Source organism: Lepisma saccharinum, chromosome 2 (assembly GCF_977018435.1).
Source record: "Lepisma saccharinum chromosome 2, izLepSacc3.1, whole genome shotgun sequence".
In the NCBI taxonomy this organism is placed as follows: Eukaryota; Metazoa; Arthropoda; class Insecta; order Zygentoma; family Lepismatidae; genus Lepisma; species Lepisma saccharinum.
This window is the reverse complement of record NC_139230.1, coordinates 203,351,748-203,373,687: the sequence shown is the minus strand read 5'-3', so window position 1 is coordinate 203,373,687 and position 21,940 is coordinate 203,351,748. Positions and strand designations below refer to the sequence as shown.

At 39.8% G+C, this 21,940-nt stretch overlaps 1 protein-coding gene across 1 annotated transcript in view; it reads right to left on the bottom strand.

Moving 5' to 3' along the window:
- LOC145983831 (glycine receptor subunit alpha-2-like) overlaps window positions 1-21,940 on the bottom strand; it is a 68,093-nt gene that overhangs the window by 23,680 nt on the left and 22,473 nt on the right. The window contains exons 3-5 of the mRNA XM_083116876.1: window positions 16,443-16,525; window positions 15,020-15,163; window positions 346-428 (exon numbers count right to left, since the gene is read on the bottom strand). Coding sequence (XP_082973002.1) covers window positions 346-428; window positions 15,020-15,163; window positions 16,443-16,525 — 310 coding nt within the window. The remainder of the gene's footprint in view (window positions 1-345; window positions 429-15,019; window positions 15,164-16,442; window positions 16,526-21,940) is intronic.

The window sequence follows — 21,940 nt, the reverse complement described above, 5'->3', positions numbered from 1 at the left end:
TCAGATGTATTTTTTATTCAAATATTAAATACATGCATTTTCCGAAACCGACTTTAAAATGTTTGCTGTTCAATGTTGGACAATTGGCAACATCACAGGCACACAAGCGACATGTCTGGATTTGCCACGTTGCCAAACATATTTCTTCGACCCAAGATCAGGATTTGATCTAAGATCGACAAATCGACAGTTAGCTTGACAGAAGCTTGAACTTAGTTCATTACCGGATCGTAAGTCAAATCTGATATAAATTTTATAGAACACCTCAAATGCATGATTGTTGACCTGGAGTAGGTGATGGATGTTTTCTGTTAGATAACAAGAATAAAAATTAAGAATGCTTACAGCTCTCCATTTGCAGCTTGCATTCCTGTGTGTCATGAGGGTAGACTGTGAACGTCATGGCGCAAGACAGCTTAAGAGTCAGCCTAGAAAATAGACACAGAGAGTTAGTATAAGATACCATCAGTGAAAGAAATGAAACTTTTTAAGTACTCTTATATTTCAACCTGTTCGACTGGCACCAGTACCTGAATATGAAACGAAATCCAAGATTTTTTGCCTCATCTCTCCGTAGTACACCGGTAACTGCTTCTTGTAGGTTGTGACCTGTTCGTTACAGGAAATATAAAAATGTACAGGATCTGACACTATCGTGCATTCGATTGTCTTTTTAATCTGATCACGTGATGTTCTCTGCTGGGGGAGAAAAGGCTTCGCGTTTTGAGGAGTTCTTCCTTCCTGAGCAGCCGCAGAGTACACATACTACAGTCCAGCAGAATTAACTTGAGAGAAATGGCCGCTCTGTGAGTGATGCAACTGCGCTCGAATTGGACAGAGCGGAGGACTTCCCGCTGTAACGGGCCAACGGAAACTCTAGAGTAGAGTTTGCAGATCGTTTACCGAAGGGGAATTCGTAAAAGATTGTTTTCTGGAAATAGCCGATAATCTTTTTGAGGGAAATAAGAAGCAGAAAGATATCTCAGCTGCTGTTAAAGATGTTCAATTATCAAGAAACACTGTCGTGCGGCGAATCGAGAAAATGAGTCAAAACATAACTGAACAATTATTGAAAGATCTTTCTAATTGTGTTGCTTCTCACTTCAATTGGATGAATCTACGGACATCAGAGACACAGCTCAGTTACTAGTTTTTATTAGGATGGTTTTTGGTATATTTTACAGTTAAAGAAGAACTGTTAGGAATGATATCTTTGAAAGTGAGAACTATAGGGCAAGGCATATTTAATTCATTTCATTCTTTTGTTACAAAGCTTAATGTTCCATTGCACAAACTTGTTTCCATTACTACTGATGGGGCAAAATCAATGACCGGGCACGTTAATGGCTTTATTGCCCTCTGCCGACAGCATGTAGACTTCCCTGATTTCCTAGCATACTCGTACCACTGTATTATCCATCAACAAGTTTTGGAAAGCAAATGGCTTAACACGAAAACAGTCATGGACGTAGCTTTTAAAATAGCAAATTCTATTACCTTGAAGTAAAAAGGTTCTATCTGCTAAGTCGTAATATTCTCAGGAGAGCTAGTTAAAGATTTGACTACGTGCACGGAGAAAACTAATTATTCCAACAAGTTGTGCCTCTGGCATTTGTATAGTGATCCTTCCCTCTCTAATATATACAGGAAAATTAATGAAAAAATATTACTAATGTTCAGGTATTGCAACGACGAATTTGCAAAAAAATAAAGGTGAGAAATTAGTTATATTCTCTCTCTAGTTATTCTACAGGGTTATTATAAATGATGGACCCATTTTCAAAACATCATATTTATTGAGGTACAAATCCAAAGTGAACCAATGGAAAGAAGAAGGTTCAAAGTTTGTTACCACAATGTTTGTAACTGTTATAAATGTTCAATGTGGCCACCATTGGCTGCACGGCAAACATCGACGCGGTAGCCAAACTCGTTCCACACACGCGTAAGCATATCTGCTGTTACCGAGTGCACGGCAGCAGTGATCCGGTTACGCAGATCGTTCAGTTGGTGGTTTGCTACCGAATTTGGTACGGAATGCCCGCTGCACTGCAAATTGCGACTCACTTTTCGCGAACTCAAGCACGCAGAAAACCTTGTGCTCCAAGGTCGCCATCTCGCTCACAACTGACAGAGCCGGACCTCTCGCGAACTCTACTGGCCGCTTCCGCAACCACCACAGCCCGCCGGCTGCTGCCGGCCAGAAACTTTTAACCTTCCTCTTTCCATTGGTATATAGCTTGTTCAATTTGGATATGTACTTCCCTACCTATGACGTTTTGAAAATGGGTCCATCATTTATAATAACCCTGTATATTCTGCATGAACTATGTCCACGTTAAAGTAAATAAGATGTAAAAGGTGCTCCAGAGTACAAAATAATACAAATTGTTTAATCGAATACTATAAACCAATTACGTAAGAGTGTGAAGATTGGATTTTGAAATAATGTTTAATAGAAAGTATTGACATGTGAGTCAGTTGAAAGAAGTAAACATGTTGTAAATAGTGTTGCAGTATATAATCCTAGTGGAAACACAAAACGTTCATTTTAACATAACAGGCTACTGCATATCCTTCTGATTGGCAACAAGACTGTAAACAAATGGGAAAAAAAGTATCTTATATATTTCTCTTCAGCACCGTAGTAAAATAATGTTGGTCCACAACCGGCATCCACTTCATCATATAAGTGAGATCTGACACTTTTTCATTACTTAATTGCTTCCTCTCTATGTTGAAGGTTCCAATAGATGGATACATAGGAGATGAACGTTGTGCCATTTGTCTGGTAGTCACAAAGACTGGAAACAAAGCAGATAGAACTTTTTTACCCTAACTTAAAACCTCATTTACAGATGAGTGTTTCAAAAGTCGCGCAACCGAAACTTTGAAAATTTATATCACAAAAACCGTAAGAGATATTTACATCGGGTTTGCTGCATTATAAAGCCTCATCCTTTGAGATACTTTTCAATGCTTAACATTACCAATTTATTCCATACAAAAAATTAAATAAATTAATAACTGGCGGAAGACAGCAATAATTTTTTTCTTCCAAAAATGCACTTTTAAGTGACAACATTATATAAGAAATTATCGGAGAGTTACAATTAGAAGTTGCCGAACCCTATGGCCGAGTGGTTAGCACATTGCGCTGCGACGCCAAGGGTCCCGGGTTCTAATCCCGCTCGGGCTTGGTTGTTTGTGAATGTCCATTGATCAATTTCATCATTTCATCACTCATCCCCATCTTCGCAAATTAGCCAAGAGGCACAAAACGCGAACTAAAGTAAATTAAATCAATCAATAACAATTAGAAGTCTGATGACTGATGACATGTCAATCTGTGATTTGCGACCAATAATGATCATGTGAAGCATTTGATGGATTTATGACTGGCGATTTTATGGGTTTCAGTGAAAAAGTGCCATATTTGGGACATATCTCCGTAGCTGGCAACACTAGCAGGTCGAAAATTTGTAAACAGACGCACGCAATACGTGCTTAAACATTGGCCCTACATTTGCATGAAAAATCAAAATCATAAATCTACACCGAAATTTGACCTTTAAGTGTAAATTTCTACGCACCTGGCAACCCTGCCATTCGAACAAAGCTGACGTGAGCTTGTTACGAAATGGTAACGGCGAGTCATAAGTGCGGCTACTACACGTCCGAATTTCGTCGAGGCTTTTTTGTGTTTGTGTCTCTCCGTGGCCGTGCGGTCTAAGGCATCATGCTTTGGGCGGCGGTTGCGGGACGGCATAGGTTCGATCCCGGGTTCAGTCTCCGGGAATTTTATATAGGGCCGGTGGCAACCCACCATCGTGAGGAAATTGGGGAGCTCCGAGTGAGTGAGCGTAATCCGGTCGCGAAGTCCTACAACGGCTGGGGGTCGGTCGGACTGACCACCCGTCCCCCTAGTCCGGCTGCAGATCTCCACGCCCCCTTGGTGGCTCGCGTGGGAGGGAGGCCAGCAGTCGGTAGGTAAGCCTTAGCCCAATATTGGGCTGTAGCGCTATAGGGTTTTACTACTTTTTCTTTATTATTATTTTTACAATTTCGACATTAAGTGTTCCGATTAAATCACTAAACTAATCATGTAGGCTATCACTGGGTCAATAAATTTGTTATTATTTATCCAAACAAAAACAATTACATTATTTTATAAACATTGATAATTTGCTGAAAACATCCGGGAATTGATGTTCAACTGTAAATACCAACACTTATGGTGGAACCACAAGTAAAGAAACCTGCGCAGAATCTCATCGCGCTGGCGGGTGGGAAAAAGGACAGGGAGAAGGAGCCTTCGGCCGGGCCAATGTCAGTGTTGCCAGACCTGTTGATTTCTCGGGAGAATTCATTAATAAAAACTATTGCTATGGCACCTCCAACGGCCTGCTCAAAAACACGTTTCCTGCTCATCTTACTTGAACATGGAGGGAAGAGATAGAGTGGAACTCCACCAAGCCATGAAAAGTGCTGTTTGAACTGTGAAATTATGCCAAACGATACTCAATTGTGCTAGGACATTATTATTATTTTATTACTATTACTACATTACTATTTTTAGATGGTTGTATTTTATCCCACCCGAAAATCTATTTCTATTTTAGTTATTTTACGTCGCTTTTGTGCCTCTACGGCTAAGTACTACAATGTGGATGAATGAAAAACTAATGAAATGGATGATGTGACACAGACACAGTGAAACGTCCTTGCCTTACTAGGTAGAAACACTGATTTCTTAGCGTGGACAAATTATTTTATACATGTGTGATATATATATACACTGGCTGACAAAAAAAGTTAAGCACCCAGAAGAAGTGGTTGGACGTGAATGAAACTACATATGCTGAAAGTCCATGTTGCTTTATTGAACTGATTACAATATAGGATGCAAGAGTCAAGGCCGTTAGCAGTTACAGGTGGAATGGTGGCGCCAGGTCAGTAGGGTGTCTCACCCCCTCTGGCCGCAATGCATGCCCTTATGCGGTTCGGAATAGTGTCAAACAGCCTTTGGATCCTCTCCTGAGGCACGTTCGTCCACAGGTGTTGCAGCTGTCCCTCCAGATCCCGCAGGTTGGCACTAGGACGGAGTCCCCGTCCAATGTCATCCCACACATGTTCAATGATGGAGAGGTCCGGGGATCGTGCTGGCCACGGGAGGACCTCAACATGCTCTAGGCAGTCCATAGACACATGGGCTGTGTGTGGGCATGCATTATTTTGTTGGAACACTGTCCCAGGGTGCTGTGTCATAAGGGGTAGGACGTGTGGACGCAGAATGTCTGTGACGTATCGCTGTGCCGTCAAAGTCTGCCGAAGCACTATTAAAGGTGACCTGAACGCATATCCAATGGCTCCCCACACCATGATGCCAGGGGTCGCACCTGTGTGTCTCTCCACAATGTAGGCAGGATGTGCCCTCTGCCCTCGACGCCGCCACACCCGCACACGATGGTTATCGGAGGTCATGGAGAAGCGAGACTCATCACTGAACATGATGCGACGCCATTCGCCCTCTGTCCATGCCTCCCGAGCACGGCACCACAGCAACCGCAGGCGTCGGTGTTGTGGCGTCAACGGCAACCGGCGCATGGGGCGGTAGGACCCGAATCCGGCGGATGCGAGTCGTCGAGACACTGTGCGGGAACTCACAGGATGTTGTAGAGTGTCCAGTACATGTTCTCGGATGACGGGTGCCGAAGTTGTGGGATCCCGCACTGCTTGGAGCGCCATACGACTGTCCTCCCTCGGGGTGGTGTTTCTTGGTCGACCTGAACCTGCACGACGCGCATGGGTGCCCTCATGTACCCATTGATACCAACATCGGGCCACTGTGACATCTGAATGGCCCACATGCCTGGCAATTGCCAGATACGACCAACCCGCCTCATGCAGTCCCACAATGCGGCCTCTGTCAAATGCTGTCAATTGCCGGATCGGCTGTCTAACGCGTCTGCGAGGCATCGCCGGTGCTTCGTTTTCCTCTCTGAACTTCGTGCTGCACTGTCTGACTCACAGCAGGTGACTGGTCCCACGTTATCAGCAACAGGAGGTGACGTCACAAATGCCCTCTGGTGGGCGTTTTACACATTACAGATCCTTGTACATCTAATCATTTACTCACACATCAATGGTATACATGTATACCGAAACGGGGTAATCTTCGACCACTCCTTCTGGGTGCTTCACTTTTTTTGTCAGCCAGTATATATATATATATATATATATATATATATATATATATATATATATATATATATATATATATATATATTGAATGCAGCAACATAGAGGCAGCATAACTGACGAATAAAGCATGTGAGTGTTAATAACAAGAAATTTGCTAGAGAACGAAGCGGCATAGTTCAATTACAAAGGAAATAATGCACCCCCCCCCCCCCCGTAGTTGCTTCCAACTTTCATCGGCTTGAAAATACTTAATTTTCTATCCTTAATATACTATTTACTTAATATACTATATAGCGGCATGGACGACCAGAAGAAACAAGGATGAAGCAAGGATGGTCGCCACCCCCTACCCTTCTGGAAAATGAATTTTGACATAAAAGTACCTATTATTTCAGACGTATGAGTTGATTTCAGTCACAATAATTAACATCCATTATTATAATAGAGATGTATGAACGTGATAATTTCAAACTCAAGTGGCGTTTTCTGAGAGGGCAACATTACTACGGGGTAATATGCCTCGCTTACCCGCCTGATAAAAATACATTGTTTCCCCCCTCGCTGGAAAAATCTGTGGACGTCCCCTTGCCCCCCCCCCCCAGTGCGCACGCCTATGCCGCCCCCCGCTCACGAGACCGTTGTTCATCTGCTATTATTAGATCATCGGATGTTGTAGCAGATCTTCTGGTTTCCCAAGGAACAATGTCTCGATTTTTCAAGTCTGACCTGGCAACACTGCCCCGAGCACCGAAACCGGCAGGGAAGATGCGCGAACGCTTTTGACGGAAGGTTTTTTTTCCCCTTGTGGTCGAGATATAACAATTTGTGGGATCATTTGTTGGTGTTTGATATTTTTGATTGCTGTCAAGTTGGAAGAGAGAAACAGTCTGACAACAATAGCAAGAGTGTCACTTTTACAGGAGATGCTCAAAGCGGGTGCCCTTCTGAAGGATACATGCTCACACTCTTCTAAGCATGTTGGTTGAAACTCGGTGAAGTGTTTCCTCCTTAATGTTCAAAATTGCAGTTTCAATGTTGGTCTTTAATTATTCCAGGGTGGTTGGATGTATCCTGTAAACTACTCCTTTGAGGTAACCCCAAAAATAGAAATCTAGAGAGGATAAATCTGGTGATCTGGGGGCCACAATATTTTGGAAATAATCCTTTAATGAAAAAACTCGTGCAAAAATGCCATATTTTCGTTGGAGGTATGGCAAGTAGCGCCATCTTGCTGAAACCAGCAATCGCGTTCATCCTCCTGAAGCAGGGAAATAAACTGAGTGATGATATCTCGGTACACAATATCATCCACTGTTCACTCAAATAAAATAGGACTCACAATACGTCGTCGGGATGCGGCACACCATTCTCCAAGTTTTTGTGGATAGAGTGGTACCTCGTGGAACGCATTAGGATTTTCAGAAGACCATTTTCTGCTGTTTTGGCTGTTGACATAACCATTCAAATGGAACCAAGCTTCAACAGTGAAAAACAAGGAATTAATTAATGATGCCATTTTCTTCGATGAGATATCGAAACAACCTGCAGTACGTCAAGCGTGTATCCTTATCAAGTGTCGCAGTTCTTGAACAGCGCGAATGCGATATGGTTTTAGGGTAGCTTTATTTACAGCCCTATGAGCAGCACTGGAAAGTGACAGGTCCGCTTAAGACGCAAGTTTCCTCAGGTGTGTACGCACATCGGTTAAAAACGATGGCGACCAATTCTTGTTTTGTCCCATACACTTCCGGTTTCTCGAAATAGACACACTAGTAGTGTGGAAAAATTTTAACGCTGTCTTCCGCCAGTTATTAATTTATTTAATTTTCTGTATGGAATACATTGATAATGCTAAGCATTAAAAATATCTCCAAGGATGAGGCTTTATAATGCAGCAAACCCGATGTAAATATCTCTTACGGTTTTTGTGATATAAATTTTCAAAGTTTGGGTTGCGCGATTTTTGAAACATTCTAGTACTTTTTTTACCCCGTTCATTTCTTCAAAACTAATATACGGAGCATTCCCTGACATTCGCTACGAGACTCGGCGGTAAGCGGCTCGGCGTCAGCGCTTGTCTTTCCCGGCGAACGGGGTCCACGACAATCGGTAAAGTCGGCTATTAAAATTACAGTTTTCATATTGTGTACTACTAACCTTGACTACAAAATATGTTGGAAATGATGTCCCTCTGCTGCAACACATTCCTGGCATCTCCGAAGGAAATTGGCATTTACACGTGCAACGTCGCCTACGGTAATTCTCCCGATTTCTCGTACAATACTCTCTTTTAACTCACGGATGGTGTGCGGATTGTCTTTGAATATTTTATTTTTTAGATTTCCCCATAAATAAATATCGCAGGCTGACAAATCGGGGGACCTAGAGGGTTTTTGAAATACCCGTTTCTTGTGAGAGGCGGCGGATAGATTTCCGAGGAGACTGTTCTAACCTTTGTCCTATCTCATCGAGTTTTTCCTCAGTAAGTACACTTGGGTTTTTCTTTCCACTTTTATTCAGAACTGACCCTGTTACTCTAAACTTTTTTACGAGGTTTAATATAGTGGTCCTATGTTGAACGGGAACACCAGGAAATTTCGTTGCAAAACGTTGTCGCACTTCTCCACAATTCCTCTTTCCGAAGTAACACTCGACAAGATAAATCCTTTGTTGTAATGTAAATTTTGTGATGCCATATAAGCCACAATCTTCAACACACGGACACGACACGACACAACACAATGTCTGAGGTAGGATTATACTGGGGTCAGTCTGCAACGTCAACAGAAATGGAAAGAGAGCGAAGGCAAGGTGAGCGAAAAAAACAGACTGTAGCGTGCGACTGTCGCGGACCCGTTCACCGGGAAAGACAAGCGCTGATGCCGGGCCGCTTGCCGCCGAGTCTCGTAGCGAATGTCAGGGAATGCTCTGTACTTCGAAGCATGATCTCTACGGAGTACAAAGAATGTAAACCATTGGTCTGCTTAAGGTCACAAACTCATTTTCGCACAAAAGTGCAGATAGAACCTTTTTACTTTAAGTTCGCGATTAGTCTTTTAGTTTATAAGAGACGAGTACTTGTTGCAATTTTAATTCATAATATTTATATCTTGGTTGTCCATTGTCCATGCTTTGCATTGTAATGAATATTAATGTGAATAGTTTCAAGAATGTTTGAGTTTTTATGTAATAAATAAAGATTATTGGTACTTTTGATTTGATTTGCTTTATTTTACTTCGCTTTTCGTGCCACTTTTGGCTAATTTGCGAAGATGGGGATGAGTGATGATATTGATGAATGGACAAGCACAAACATCCATGCTCAGGCCAGGATTCGAATCCGGGACCCCTGGCGTCCTAGCGCGATGTGCTAACCACTCCGCCACAGGGGACGGCAAGATTATTGGTACTACTTCAAAACATGTTTTAATCATTGAGACAACAATACCTCTGATCAAATATAGTAATGGGTCTTCTGCTATTCATAGTGTAGTTACAATTTGTAGCCATCTTATACTTTAAAGGTGGTTACAAAAGAAGATAGCATGGTTGTCTCACGTAGATTGTTTTTGATAAATCGAATCTGATAATTTGGTTTGCAACATTGCTAATATGGAAAATTTTACTAATGCATTGCAGTCCATCCATGTATACTTCTCTCGATCTCAATGGTATCACGGGAACAACCTCTTGTTTCCTCGACTATATGCAATGCTGAAGGTCACCAAACTGATGCTCAGGAATCGACTGATAGCGTTCAAGGTGAGAACGACCCAGCTTCTAAACAGTTACGTACTCGATTTCCTTGTAAGCCACAATCTGATTTATTTTTCTAGTGAATCGAATGACAATGAGGACTTTGTTTGATCAAATTCGCCAATTTTTAGTGGCTACTGTTTAGATAAATTAACTAATCTAGTTGCTCAACAAACCTTGTAATGTACTTTCACATCGCAAGTCCCTATTGTAAAAGAAGACGATAGTGTATCCATATTCAATTTTCTGCATGAAGTTTAACTAATACGAAAAAGCAACTTTCTCCAATTAAAGAAATTCCATTGTCTGTTTTGCATAAATTGCCTAGGAAAATCTGAAACATTTATGTTACGTCAAATTAGATGGAACTTTGCTAGGTCAACTATTGTTGAAAATGTTATTAATAACATTGTTATTACAACTGGCAAGGAATTTATTGCAAGTAATTATGTGTTTAAATTGCTATCAGACAAGGAAGATCCTTTACATTTTCTTGAGTCTCGTAAGAGAGCATTAAATTTGTTAAATTTGTTGTGGGCTGAACATGAATTTGTAAAATGTTTTGTTGAAAGATGTTGCCTTAGTATTCTCAACATTTCATGTTACATGGAATTCCAGTAAAAATATCAGATTTTAAAAAAAAACTTACAATTAATACAAGCTCAGTCACGTGTTACAAAATATTTTCAATTATTGTCAGGTGACAGATGTGTAAAAGTATTGCACAAAAAGCCAATTCAGTGTAGATATTGTGGTGTTTTTGGTCATTTCCAAAAATTTTGCACTAAGATGCGTCCAAAAGACTTAATGGCATCGATCAATTATGAAAAAGGTAAAAGTGACAAAATACTTGCAGTGTTTGTGCCTATAATTATTGAAAATATTTCAGTTAATGTATGCACTGATACAGAAAGTACTGTATCCATTATCAGAGAAGATATATTATCTAAATTAAATGCTAAAAGGCTATTGAATGTAGTCGAGTGTAATGAAAAACTTACAGTGGGAAATGGAACACAATTGGATCTGAGAAAAAAGGTAGGACTAAATGTGAAGTGTAAGTCATACTCGTGGACTGAGACCTTTTTCGTGGCAACAACATTGCCTGTTGATTGTATTCTTGGACTAAAATTCCAAACTGAATCCCGTGTGGTTATATACTTAAATGAATCTTTTCCATTTGGTGACGTACGCTAGCCGATAAGTTAGAACTGTGACAGTATTGTAATGCAAAATGTGTCATTTTAGAAATAACATATTCATCTAAATGCTCAAAGTGTTTCCTTCATCACAAGGGAAAACGTGGCAACGAAGAGGACCACAAGTGGCTCTTCGAGGACGAGATGGGCCACAACGCACTATTTCAAGGACATTTACTCCTCGGCCATCGCAACAGCACTGGCCACAAGGAAATGGTGAAAACTTCAGGCAGTCTTCATCCGAAGAAAGAATTGGAATGGCAGCAACGTGCGTTTCATCCGAAGATTTCCAAAGAAAATTAGGTGAGCTGAAAAACAATTATTCTGATGTTTTAAATAACAATATTGGACAGATTTAAGAACTATGAATACAAAATACTTTTAATAGACAACATTCCTGTCCGTAGTATGCCCTATAACTTGGGACCAACAAAAGAAAATAATTTAGATGGCATTGTTAATGATTTACTATCAAAGGGTATCATTAAACCGACAGAAGGAGCATATGCTTCGCCTAGGTTCATTGTATATGGCAGAAATAATAAAAAACGAATGGTTGTAGATTTTCAAAAAGCTAATGAGCATATATTATGAGATGGATATCCTGCTAATAATCTCGAAGATACCTTATGTAGTTTAAGTAAAGTTAAACTATATTCTGTTCTTGATATCAAATCTGCTTGTCAACAAATATTATTAAGAGAAAATTCAAGTGATATTACTAGCTTTGTACAGGAACACTTCATATATCTATTTTTGCCTTTTGGATTAAAAGAAGGGACTGCTTGTCTAGCGAAAGCTATGAATATTGTTCTCGGTGGCTCAAAAAGACGATGTCCTCATTTTCTCTAAGAATGAAAGCTCTCATTTAGAACACCTACAAATTGTTACAAAGCCAACGAGGCTCTGGTGCCTGGATCCACGACCAGAATAATCCTCTGTGGAGTTGTGTTGTCCTGTGTTCGTCCTTGCGTGTGCGGAATGCCCCTTTACATCCTCAGCTAAGGAGATTTTATCCTCGCAAACAGTATAGTTTGAGTTCTTGGAACCTATATAAACAATTAATTTGAAAAGACACTTGTTTTATAGCTGTAATGTGGGCAACGCCTCCTGTTAAGTAATGAATGAATGACTTTGTTTTCAAAATTTAATGAGGAAGTTTTTAGACATATTATTCAATATGGTCTCAATTTTGTTTTAGCTAAGGGACTTATCCCCGTGTTGTCTGATGGTAGAAAATAGCCTATGTGATGATGTGCTCAATATAAATATCAATAGATCGATGAAGAAGATTTTGAAACCAAGCTATGTAAGCATGGAAACACAAGCTCGCACTGACTACATGATCCAAAATTAAAATTATGAGACAGGCGCCACTTCGGTGGCTGGGTGCATTGAATGATCGACTCATGATCTCACCATGGAAGGTTCCTGATTCGGTCCCGTACTGTCGTTCACTTGTTCCTTAATCATGAGGCACATAAAAGCGACGAAAATTTAGAAATTACAAACTGCAGACGAAGCGTTAGAGAACATCCTGTCATTCCAGTTGACAGACCATCGTAAGATTGATTTATTTGCTTTATTTTACTTCGCCTTGTGCCACTTTTGGCTAATTTGCGAGATGGGGATGAGTGATGATATGATGAATGGACACTCACAAACATCCATGCCCAGGCCAGGATTCGAACCAGGGACCCCTCATCGTAAGATTGAAATGGTTCAAAACAGAGATATGAGGAATCTAGACAATGACAATAAACCGTGCCTTTAATAATTAACTAATCAGTAATAACCACAATGCCTTAAATTTGATATATATGTTTGTTTTTAAATAATAAAGCTGTACAATCCTATTACTGATCTGATATTCCATTAACATTTTGCCAAAAGGAGAATTTTTAGTAGAATTTATTTCTTTTGATCAGTGCAAAACACGTTAATTGTTACACCGATAAATATCTTGATTAAATATACATTTGAAGTCGCACGGAAGAAAATTGAAATCTGCATTATTCACTTTCCAGATTTTTTCCAAACTTTGGTTGTAACAAGTTCAAAACGTATATTCAGAAACCACAGTGAGATCTTTGATTGATTAAGTTTATATCTTTCCTGCCTCGCTAGGGAATGATAACGATCGACGATGAATCAATGGTTGGAGATAAATAAAACACAAACGTGGCCGACATACTGGAAAAGTTAGGTTCATTTATATCAGTTTTTGTCATAAGGGTCGCGAATTTTTGTGTTATAAGATATTTTATATTTGTCATCGGATCGAACACTGGGGTGAGATCTTTATGTATCTGATGAAAATCAGCCAAAATAGACGAACTTGATAAGGCATATTTTGACATATTTTTCCAATTTCGCGTTTTTACAACATATTTCTTCAATTTTCTCGTAATAAGACATATTTCTGTATAATTTCGTAATTGTCTTGCATATAATCGATTATTCATGTAACTTATTCTCCATACCTTTAGCGCAACGGATAGTTTATATTATCAATTGCAGGATAAAGAAATTATGGACGAAGAAATTAAAGCAGATGTTGTATTTTCTTACCAACTATAAACAATAATATCCATTCCACCTTTTTTTTATCCTGCGACAATTGAAAGCCGTGTGAGCATTATTGAGGAAAAACGTTCTCCGTCATTGTTGCGCGGGCACGAGAACTACCGGACAGAAAGTGAACAAGTTTCAATTGTTCGTACATTACAGGCAATCTAATACGGGACTCAAGATCACTTGTCGTTTGAGCCAGGCGAGTGTGAGTGATTCTTCGGTTAAAGGAATTCTAACTTCATTTAATACCCCACCCCCATCTAGTCTTCCCTGGAAGATACTGACTTCCCATATAATGAGTAATTCGAAAGTACTGGTGTGCATATTTTTGCTTTTACTGGGAATATTTCTGAATTTTTCTGATATAGTTTTCAATTTTCATGACATATTTCTCAATTTTTATGACACAATAACATACATATTTTACAGTTTTATAGGACATAAAGTCCCGGATTCTAGTCATAACACATTATTTGTTTCTGTTAGAACTATATTGTGTATTAACACTTTAATATAAAGTAATCAAGCATATTAGGTCAAATGTAAGCCGAACACCGTGTGTGAGTGGTTAGCACAGCGTGCTACGACGCCAAGGGTTCAGGGTTCGAATCCTGGGTGTTCTTTGTGAGTGCACCTTCATCAACTTCATAGTATCATCACTCATCCTCATCTTCGCGATTAGCCAATAGTGGCAGAAAAACGAAGTAAAATAAACCAAGTCAATCATTCAAGTGTATACACCGCTTCACTCTCTTGTATTGACAATTTATTAACATTTCATTATTTTTATACAGGAATAAATGTAAAATAAATATAATTTTCTATGATTTGTCTTTAATAGCTACTTTCATTAATCCAAAAATATAATAAAAATAAATTCAACTATCATATGCCTGAAGGGATACGGCGAATTTTCTAAACTTTTTGAAATACTGGAAATTACGGTAAGAAGCAGCATAAGTAACCAACATAACATCGCGTTATAATCGGTTTGAGCGCAGAATAAGCGTGTGACTTTCATTTGGAAGATTTCCACAAGTTCTTAAGACAACGGCAAAGAATTAAATGAAACCGAAGGTTGACGATGATAGGAACATAAACTTTACTTATTAAAACTATTTCGTAAAACCATTCACCTGGGAGAATACTATTTCTTTGAATTGTAACCTTGATCAAAGATTGTTTTGCATTATCGTTTTCAGCTATGTAGCTGAGAACAATATGTACGTACAAACATAGTTTACTGTGAGGCGAGTTTTGTAAGACTTACTCCACCATATACTTACTTTACCATGTACAAGATCTTCTTGTCCCTGTACAACCACATGTAGTGGTTTGGGATCGTCATGGTTTGAAAAGTGACCTGCTTGGCATTCTTGAAGAAGGAGTCAGGTCTCCAGATGTTCTCCAGCCATTCAACTTGAAGAAGCCTGTGAAAGTTAACAACAGTATTTGAACTTAAGATAATAGTAAACATCTAGTGCATATTTTATTAATATATTAAATTAAGAGTACATTATTTTAGCTGTAGCCAATTTGTATTCAAAATTAATACTTCCGGTTGTTCTCTGACTTCTTTCCAAGCGAGTATGTTTTGCACTGAAATTGGATAGATAGAATACCACTGTGTATAGCGAATTTACCTCAGACAATTTATTCTGGTACAGTTCCCGTCACTGGTGTCTGCTGATGCAGTCGTCACGTGAGAATTTCCACCACTAAAAGGAACACTGGAGACAGCACATGCTTTGCTCTCTGCCAACCAGAGCTCGCTGGTCTCTTTGCGAGGGGAATTTGAACACTTCGTTGCCATATTTACAGCAGAGAAGAAGGAAGACAACCGACGTGGGAGAAGGGATTTCAGATGGCGAGAGGAAAAGAATTTACCCTTTATTATTTGTTTGCCCTTTCGAAGGACTCGTGCAACAGAATGAGCACTGCCAGTCACTATGTTTGCCTTGAGGAGATGTGTGCAGACGAGAAGCTCGCACCAGAACTGTTCAAGAAAATCAGCCACAATTATAAGAGTTAACTATATACACAAAGAACTGTGTAGACATTTTCAGCAAAAAATGCAGACTCGACCAGGACTCGAACCCGGGTCTCTAGCATACCGTGACATTACTCTAACCACTTTTTACTTTTTTTAAAAAAGGAATACCCCTAAGCGGTAGTATTCCCCGTTTTTTCACCTTTTATTCACAGTGTTTCATTTCTCGGTTTTACTCAATTTTCATTTCTTATCATCTGGATATACACAAATACCCATGTCTTACCCGGGACTCGAACCCGGAACCCCTGGCGTTGCAGCGCGCTGTGCTAACCACTCCGCCATGGAGGTCGACACCACTGAGCTGCCGAGACGGGCTGGCCTCGCCTGATTTTTCTCTATCGCTGTTTTACCTGCGTGGAATCGTCTCGAGTCCTGGTCGAACCTGCATTTTTCGCTGAAAATGTCTACGTAGTACATCTCCTGTGTGTGCCTAATCTACAACAAAGAACTGTGTTTACAATCGTAATTTGGATCTGCTTGAAAACCAACTGTAACCAAATGTTAATATGTAAAGTATTCAAATTCTAATTACGAATCCGAATACAGATTTGAAATTTTTCTTCGTTCTGTTTATCGATACATGACAATTTTAATATAATAAGTCGGCAAGTATGTCAAGCAAAGATTTGTGGAATAATAATAATTGTTGTACCTACCTGTACTCAGTTGTCATATTCTCCGGCAAACGAAGTCGAAAGTCTTCCCAGGTTTGGGCAAAGAATATGTCAGCAGTATAAGTCTGAAAGAGAAAAAACGTTCCAGTTTTCAAATCACAATTTATTCCACTGGGCGTCCGCAATGCCCAGCATCCAGATTTGCAACAGACATCACAAGAAGATGTGGACCAAGTACTGCTATGACGGATGCAGGACTGCCGTGGCAGCCAGGCGGCATCCGTCATAGCAGTACTGGCGGTCAAGTGGGGCAGTCTGAACTTTGTTTTGTTCAACATTATTACAATGTCAATCCGTATCTCCGTCCTTATTTGTACTTGCATCATGTAACGCAGGCCCGTTCCATTTCAAAACATGCCCCTTCGTTCGGGACATTTGACTTTCCGATAATTGTCGGCACCCCGAATACGTATGATACTTTTGTGACCCGCATTCTGCTTGTCGTTTGTGCGAAAACCGCGTATCAATGGCACTCTCGTTTCTTATTCGAGGTGGTCTCCCTGAATGTGGTCCACATCTTCTTGTGATATCTGTGACAAATCTGGATGCTGGGCATTGCGGACGTCCACACTCACCCTGAGGCCACCACTCAGCAGCACCATTTCTATGCGATCTTGACGAGTTTGCGACATACTGGTTCACCTGGAACAAGGATAACAACCTGCCATTACATTGCTGACAATCCTACTTGGGTCAATACCAACTTTCTTCAGAATGAAGTTATGTAGAAAACAACTTCTGTTTCGTGTTTCTGAGTCAATTCTAGCCTGAAATCGTGTATCACATGACCCCCTTCCCATTTCAAGAACATGAGCTGAATCCAAGATGGAAGACTTCAAGATGGCGACTAGAGAGCAGACATGCTCTGTCCACTGGGCCCCTTGACTACATTTATATCGGTGACGTCAGAACTGCCGTAAATCTTCGCGTTTCGGAACTATTCACTGTGGTACTTTAGGTGCCCCACCCGGTATATCAATTAAGATTTGTTACGGTTCTTGTGAAATTTTGTTATTAACGAATGTATTTAATCAGTAGTTTTCAGGAATTTTGTACCATTTTACACTTTTTGGAACCTAGTTTTTGGATTTTGGAGCCTAATTTAAGATTCTGAGAACCTATTTTAGGATTTTTAGAACCTATTTCAGGATTTTTAGGACATATTTTAGAATTTTAGAGCCTATTTTAGAAACCTAAAAGCGCATTTTTTTAGAACCTAGAAATCCGAGGTCTTCTGATGATACTTCACGTCTGAATGATGCAATAGAGGCACACGGAACTACGTCATCGAGAAGGCCCTGTGTAAAAGCGAAAGAGATATAGAATGTACGGAGACACATGGGAAAGACCAATGGAGTAGCGATAACGTCGTAACCTTGTAATCAAAGTGTCCCGGGTTCGATACCCGGTGGAGGCACATAGTGGTTCGGATCCCACATTAAACTTCAGGTGCAGTCACGATTAGCCTTTCTGTGCATATAGTGGACTTAAAAACAAACTCAAAACGAAGCAAATGCATGGGAATAACCATCGCAAAAGGTAACGTCCTTCATCTTTGTAAATTTGCAAACGAAAAAAGAAAGATTTCTCCTAAACGTTAAATTCCTAGCTAAGCTCTTGCATTGCAAATCTCAGTTGAAGCTCGTTAATACAGTTCGCCGCACAAATATTCTCACACATGGTGTAGTATGAAAAACATGTGGAAGCCGATAACAAGCTGAGAACAATGCATTTGCCGCAATACGAGTACGGTACGATATTTTCAGCGAATGAGCAGAAAGTAGTAGATTGTGCAAAACCACATGACGTATTTCTGCAAATCAGCGGAAGTTGCCTTCGCTTCTCTTATTTCATCTTTCGAAGAACAGTACAAAAGTTGGGCGGATCAGAGAAGAAAAGAGCGTAGGTCGGATATTCTGTACTGAAAGAATTGAAAGAATTAGGTACTATCTGAGAGAAAAGAACAGGATGAGTTTGTTCATATGTGAAAAGCAACGTTCGTAGATATTTTTAAAAAGAGTTTGTTATTCGTTTCCTACGCATAATGTAATTAGGGACAAGGGATATGACCTGCGTGCGTCTTAGCAATGCAGACTTTTCTTAGCGCTACGCAAACACATTTACAAAAGAAATGCGTTCCTCATATTTTGAAATATAGAAATTCCGCAAAAATGGTGACTATTATGAAGTAAGTAGTGATGAAAAACCTATAGCACCGATAACTTCTGCTTGCTAACAATATAATAATAATAATAATAATAATAATAATAATAATAATAATAATAATAATAATAATAATAATAATATGAAGAAAGTCTTGAAGCTTCCCTGGCGACGAATGTTGAACTGATTCTCTCGGGCTATTGCCAGGTGAGTTCTGGAAAAGTTCGGAAACCTTTCCAGAACTCACCTGGTTGATAGCCTGAGAGAATCTGTTCATCAATAATAATATTTTTTAAATATAATTCTTAAAGAATCGAATGTTAGCCTGTATTTCAGATGGTGAAAATCAACAAAAGAGCTAAGTAACGAAGCACAATTTACTAACTTAGCAATGGTTTGCCAAAATTCTTTCAACACTGCAATTGCAATTACGCAGGATATGACCCTTGAATTATTGGATATCGACGATTTTGGTGAGTGGTAATCCTAATTTTCTGAAACTCCTTGAAAAACTTTTCGAAAAGGAACTCAATTGTGTCCCACTGATGGGGATTTCAAAAGGTGGATTCCATACTAAACGAAGCCTTTTCAAAAAGGTGCAAAATATTTCGTTTTGAGGCTGTCCTTTCATTTGAGTTCGTTTCAAGTTCACTTTGTGCACTACAGGTTAAAGTGGGATCCGAACCACTGTGCAATGTGCCTCCACCAGGAATCGGAATGGAGACCTTTTGATTAGAAGGTGTGTTCCCATATCCAACCCGGCATCCCTTGATTACAAGGGACCTATCATTTCCATTTTGGTTATTTTAAGTAGTTTTACTATCGCTTGCGTTAATCGCGAAAATGCCGACCTCCATGGCGGAATGGGTAGCACAGCGCGCTACGACACCAGAGGTTCTGAGCTCCAATCCCGGCCTGGGCATGGTTGTTCTTTGTGTTTTCTATTCATCAACTTAATCTCTCATCCTCATCTTCGTGATTAGTCAAAAGTGGCATAAAATCGAAGTAAAATAAACTAAGTCAATCAATCAATGCATCACTAATCGCGATAATGAGAATGAATGATGAACAATGAAATGGATGAGAAGACAAACATTATGAATGAAATCGTCCATGCCTTGATCAGGTTTCGAACCTGGGACCTCTTGTGCCTCAGTGTCTTACCCTGACCACTTCGCCAACGACAGGGCATGGGTGTTTCTTCGTATTTTTCCCGTCATCAATTTTATCTGCTTCCCGTTCATCTCCATTATCTGTTTTAACTTCGGAAGGAAAAAAAATCGTGAATTAAAATTGAAAAAGAAAAAGCGCAAAAAAAAAAACCCTCTGTAAATTCACATTTTAACGCACAGAAGAAATCGATACTCTCTTCACACTCCGTGGCCCTGAAGGAACCCTAAATAGACCTATTTGCAATGGGAAATGCACTTTGTAGTGTTGTTGCGCGGAAAAGATTGTTGTACTTCACTGTAAACAAGGCCCTAACTAACTTGTATATTTAATTAGCCAAGGAACGAAGAGTTAAACAATACTTTTTAAAAAGCATGTAAAAAGTATACAATAATTATGCATTTCAGCACAGCGTAAGTATAGTATGTTAAAAATTAAAAACAATTGTGCTGGATAAATACTCATCAGGTGTATCGAGTAAAAGTCTTTCCAAGAATAGAATAATTGGTAATAAAATATTTCATTATTCGTTTACCATAGTTCCTACTATTAAACTTCATATCGACGGCCTGATTCCCCCCTCCCTGCTTAGAAAAAAATTTTGGCGACGCCCAGGCAAGGGCGGCTTAAGAGCGACCCTCCTTATTAGCGCCAAAACCTTATTTCTGATTACATCAGCGTGGCTATTTGTTTGAGTTTACTTTTAAGTCCACTTTATGCACAGAATGGCTAAGCAGGACTAGACATACAGATTAAAGTGATATCCGAACCACTATGTGCCTCCATCGGGTGCGTGGCTATTTGTATTTAAATTTGGTGGGTTTATTGTTTTTATTGTTGACAAGAATTAATTGAAATTACTGCTGCATAACATAATAAGCATATCACAAAATCATGTAGCAATTTGAACTGCGATTAGTGATATTTTGATGTCATTATGTAAGAATTAAATAAACACATACCTACAATAATGGTGTTCTTTAACAGTAACACTTAAAGTATTTTAGAAATAATCTTCTTTCTTTCGACTTAATTTTCTCCAGTTTTTCTTGCTTATTTCCTCTCTCTTTGGATGATTTGCTTCTCTTTTTCCTCTCGTTAGCTATTTCTTCTTACCTGTCTCTCTCTATTCACTTTCTTTCTTGCTCCCTCCCTCTGTCATTTTCTCTTTGTACAGTTTCTCTAATTCTCTACCTTTCTCTCTTTTTTTTCATTTCTCCTTTTTCTCTGCTTCCCTTCTTTATTTTTAATCTTCCTTTTCTTTCTCTGGGTCGTTGTCTTTAATTTTCATCCTTTCCCTCATTCTCTAACATTTCCTTACTATCTCTCATTTTCTTTATCTAAAACGTTCTTTTTTCATGGCGATATATAACGTCAATATATTTTCAAACGTTAACCTCCTCAATTGGAAAATTTCTACGGCCCATATGTTCTTTCACTAATTCCTATCTTCAAAGGAACAATACAAAATGTGTCGAACTACACTCTGTCCCTGGAATCTCTGGAGCGAGCGAACGAGAACAAGTCTCTGAGCAAGTAGTGACTCAAGAGGGAACGGCCGGCCCCTGTGGCGGAGTAGTTAGCACATCGCGCCACGACGCCAGGGGTCCCGGGTTCGAATCCTGGCCTGGGCATGGATGTTTGTGAGTGTCCATTCATGAATTTCATCATACCATCACTCATCCCCAACTTAGCAAATTATCGAAAAGTGGCACAAAAGCGAAGTAAAATAAAGCAAGTCAATCAATCAATAAAGAGGGAACGGTATTACGTGAAGGGGAAAATGCGACTACGGCTACCACTCGTTTTCAGAAGTGTGTACTGCTCTCGCTTTCTCCCTTTCTCTACCGTTATCCACAACCTTGCTCCAGAGATTCTAGGCATAGAGTGTAGTGATTCGAGAAGGCTCAACAAATGAATGTTTTCCCCTCCAAGCACTCACTTCCCCTCTCACACGTTCATGGGTTGAGCCTTCTTGTGTCACTACTTGTACGTATGCTTCCCATGTAAATTTTGCGAACACAATTACGTCATGAAATTTAGCGTGCAGAGCCGCCTGGTAGTTGCTCTGAAACTGGCGCGTTGTCATGGCAACGTATTTGCCAATCCGATCCATGCGTTCATATTGTTGCCCCCAATAGCATCCT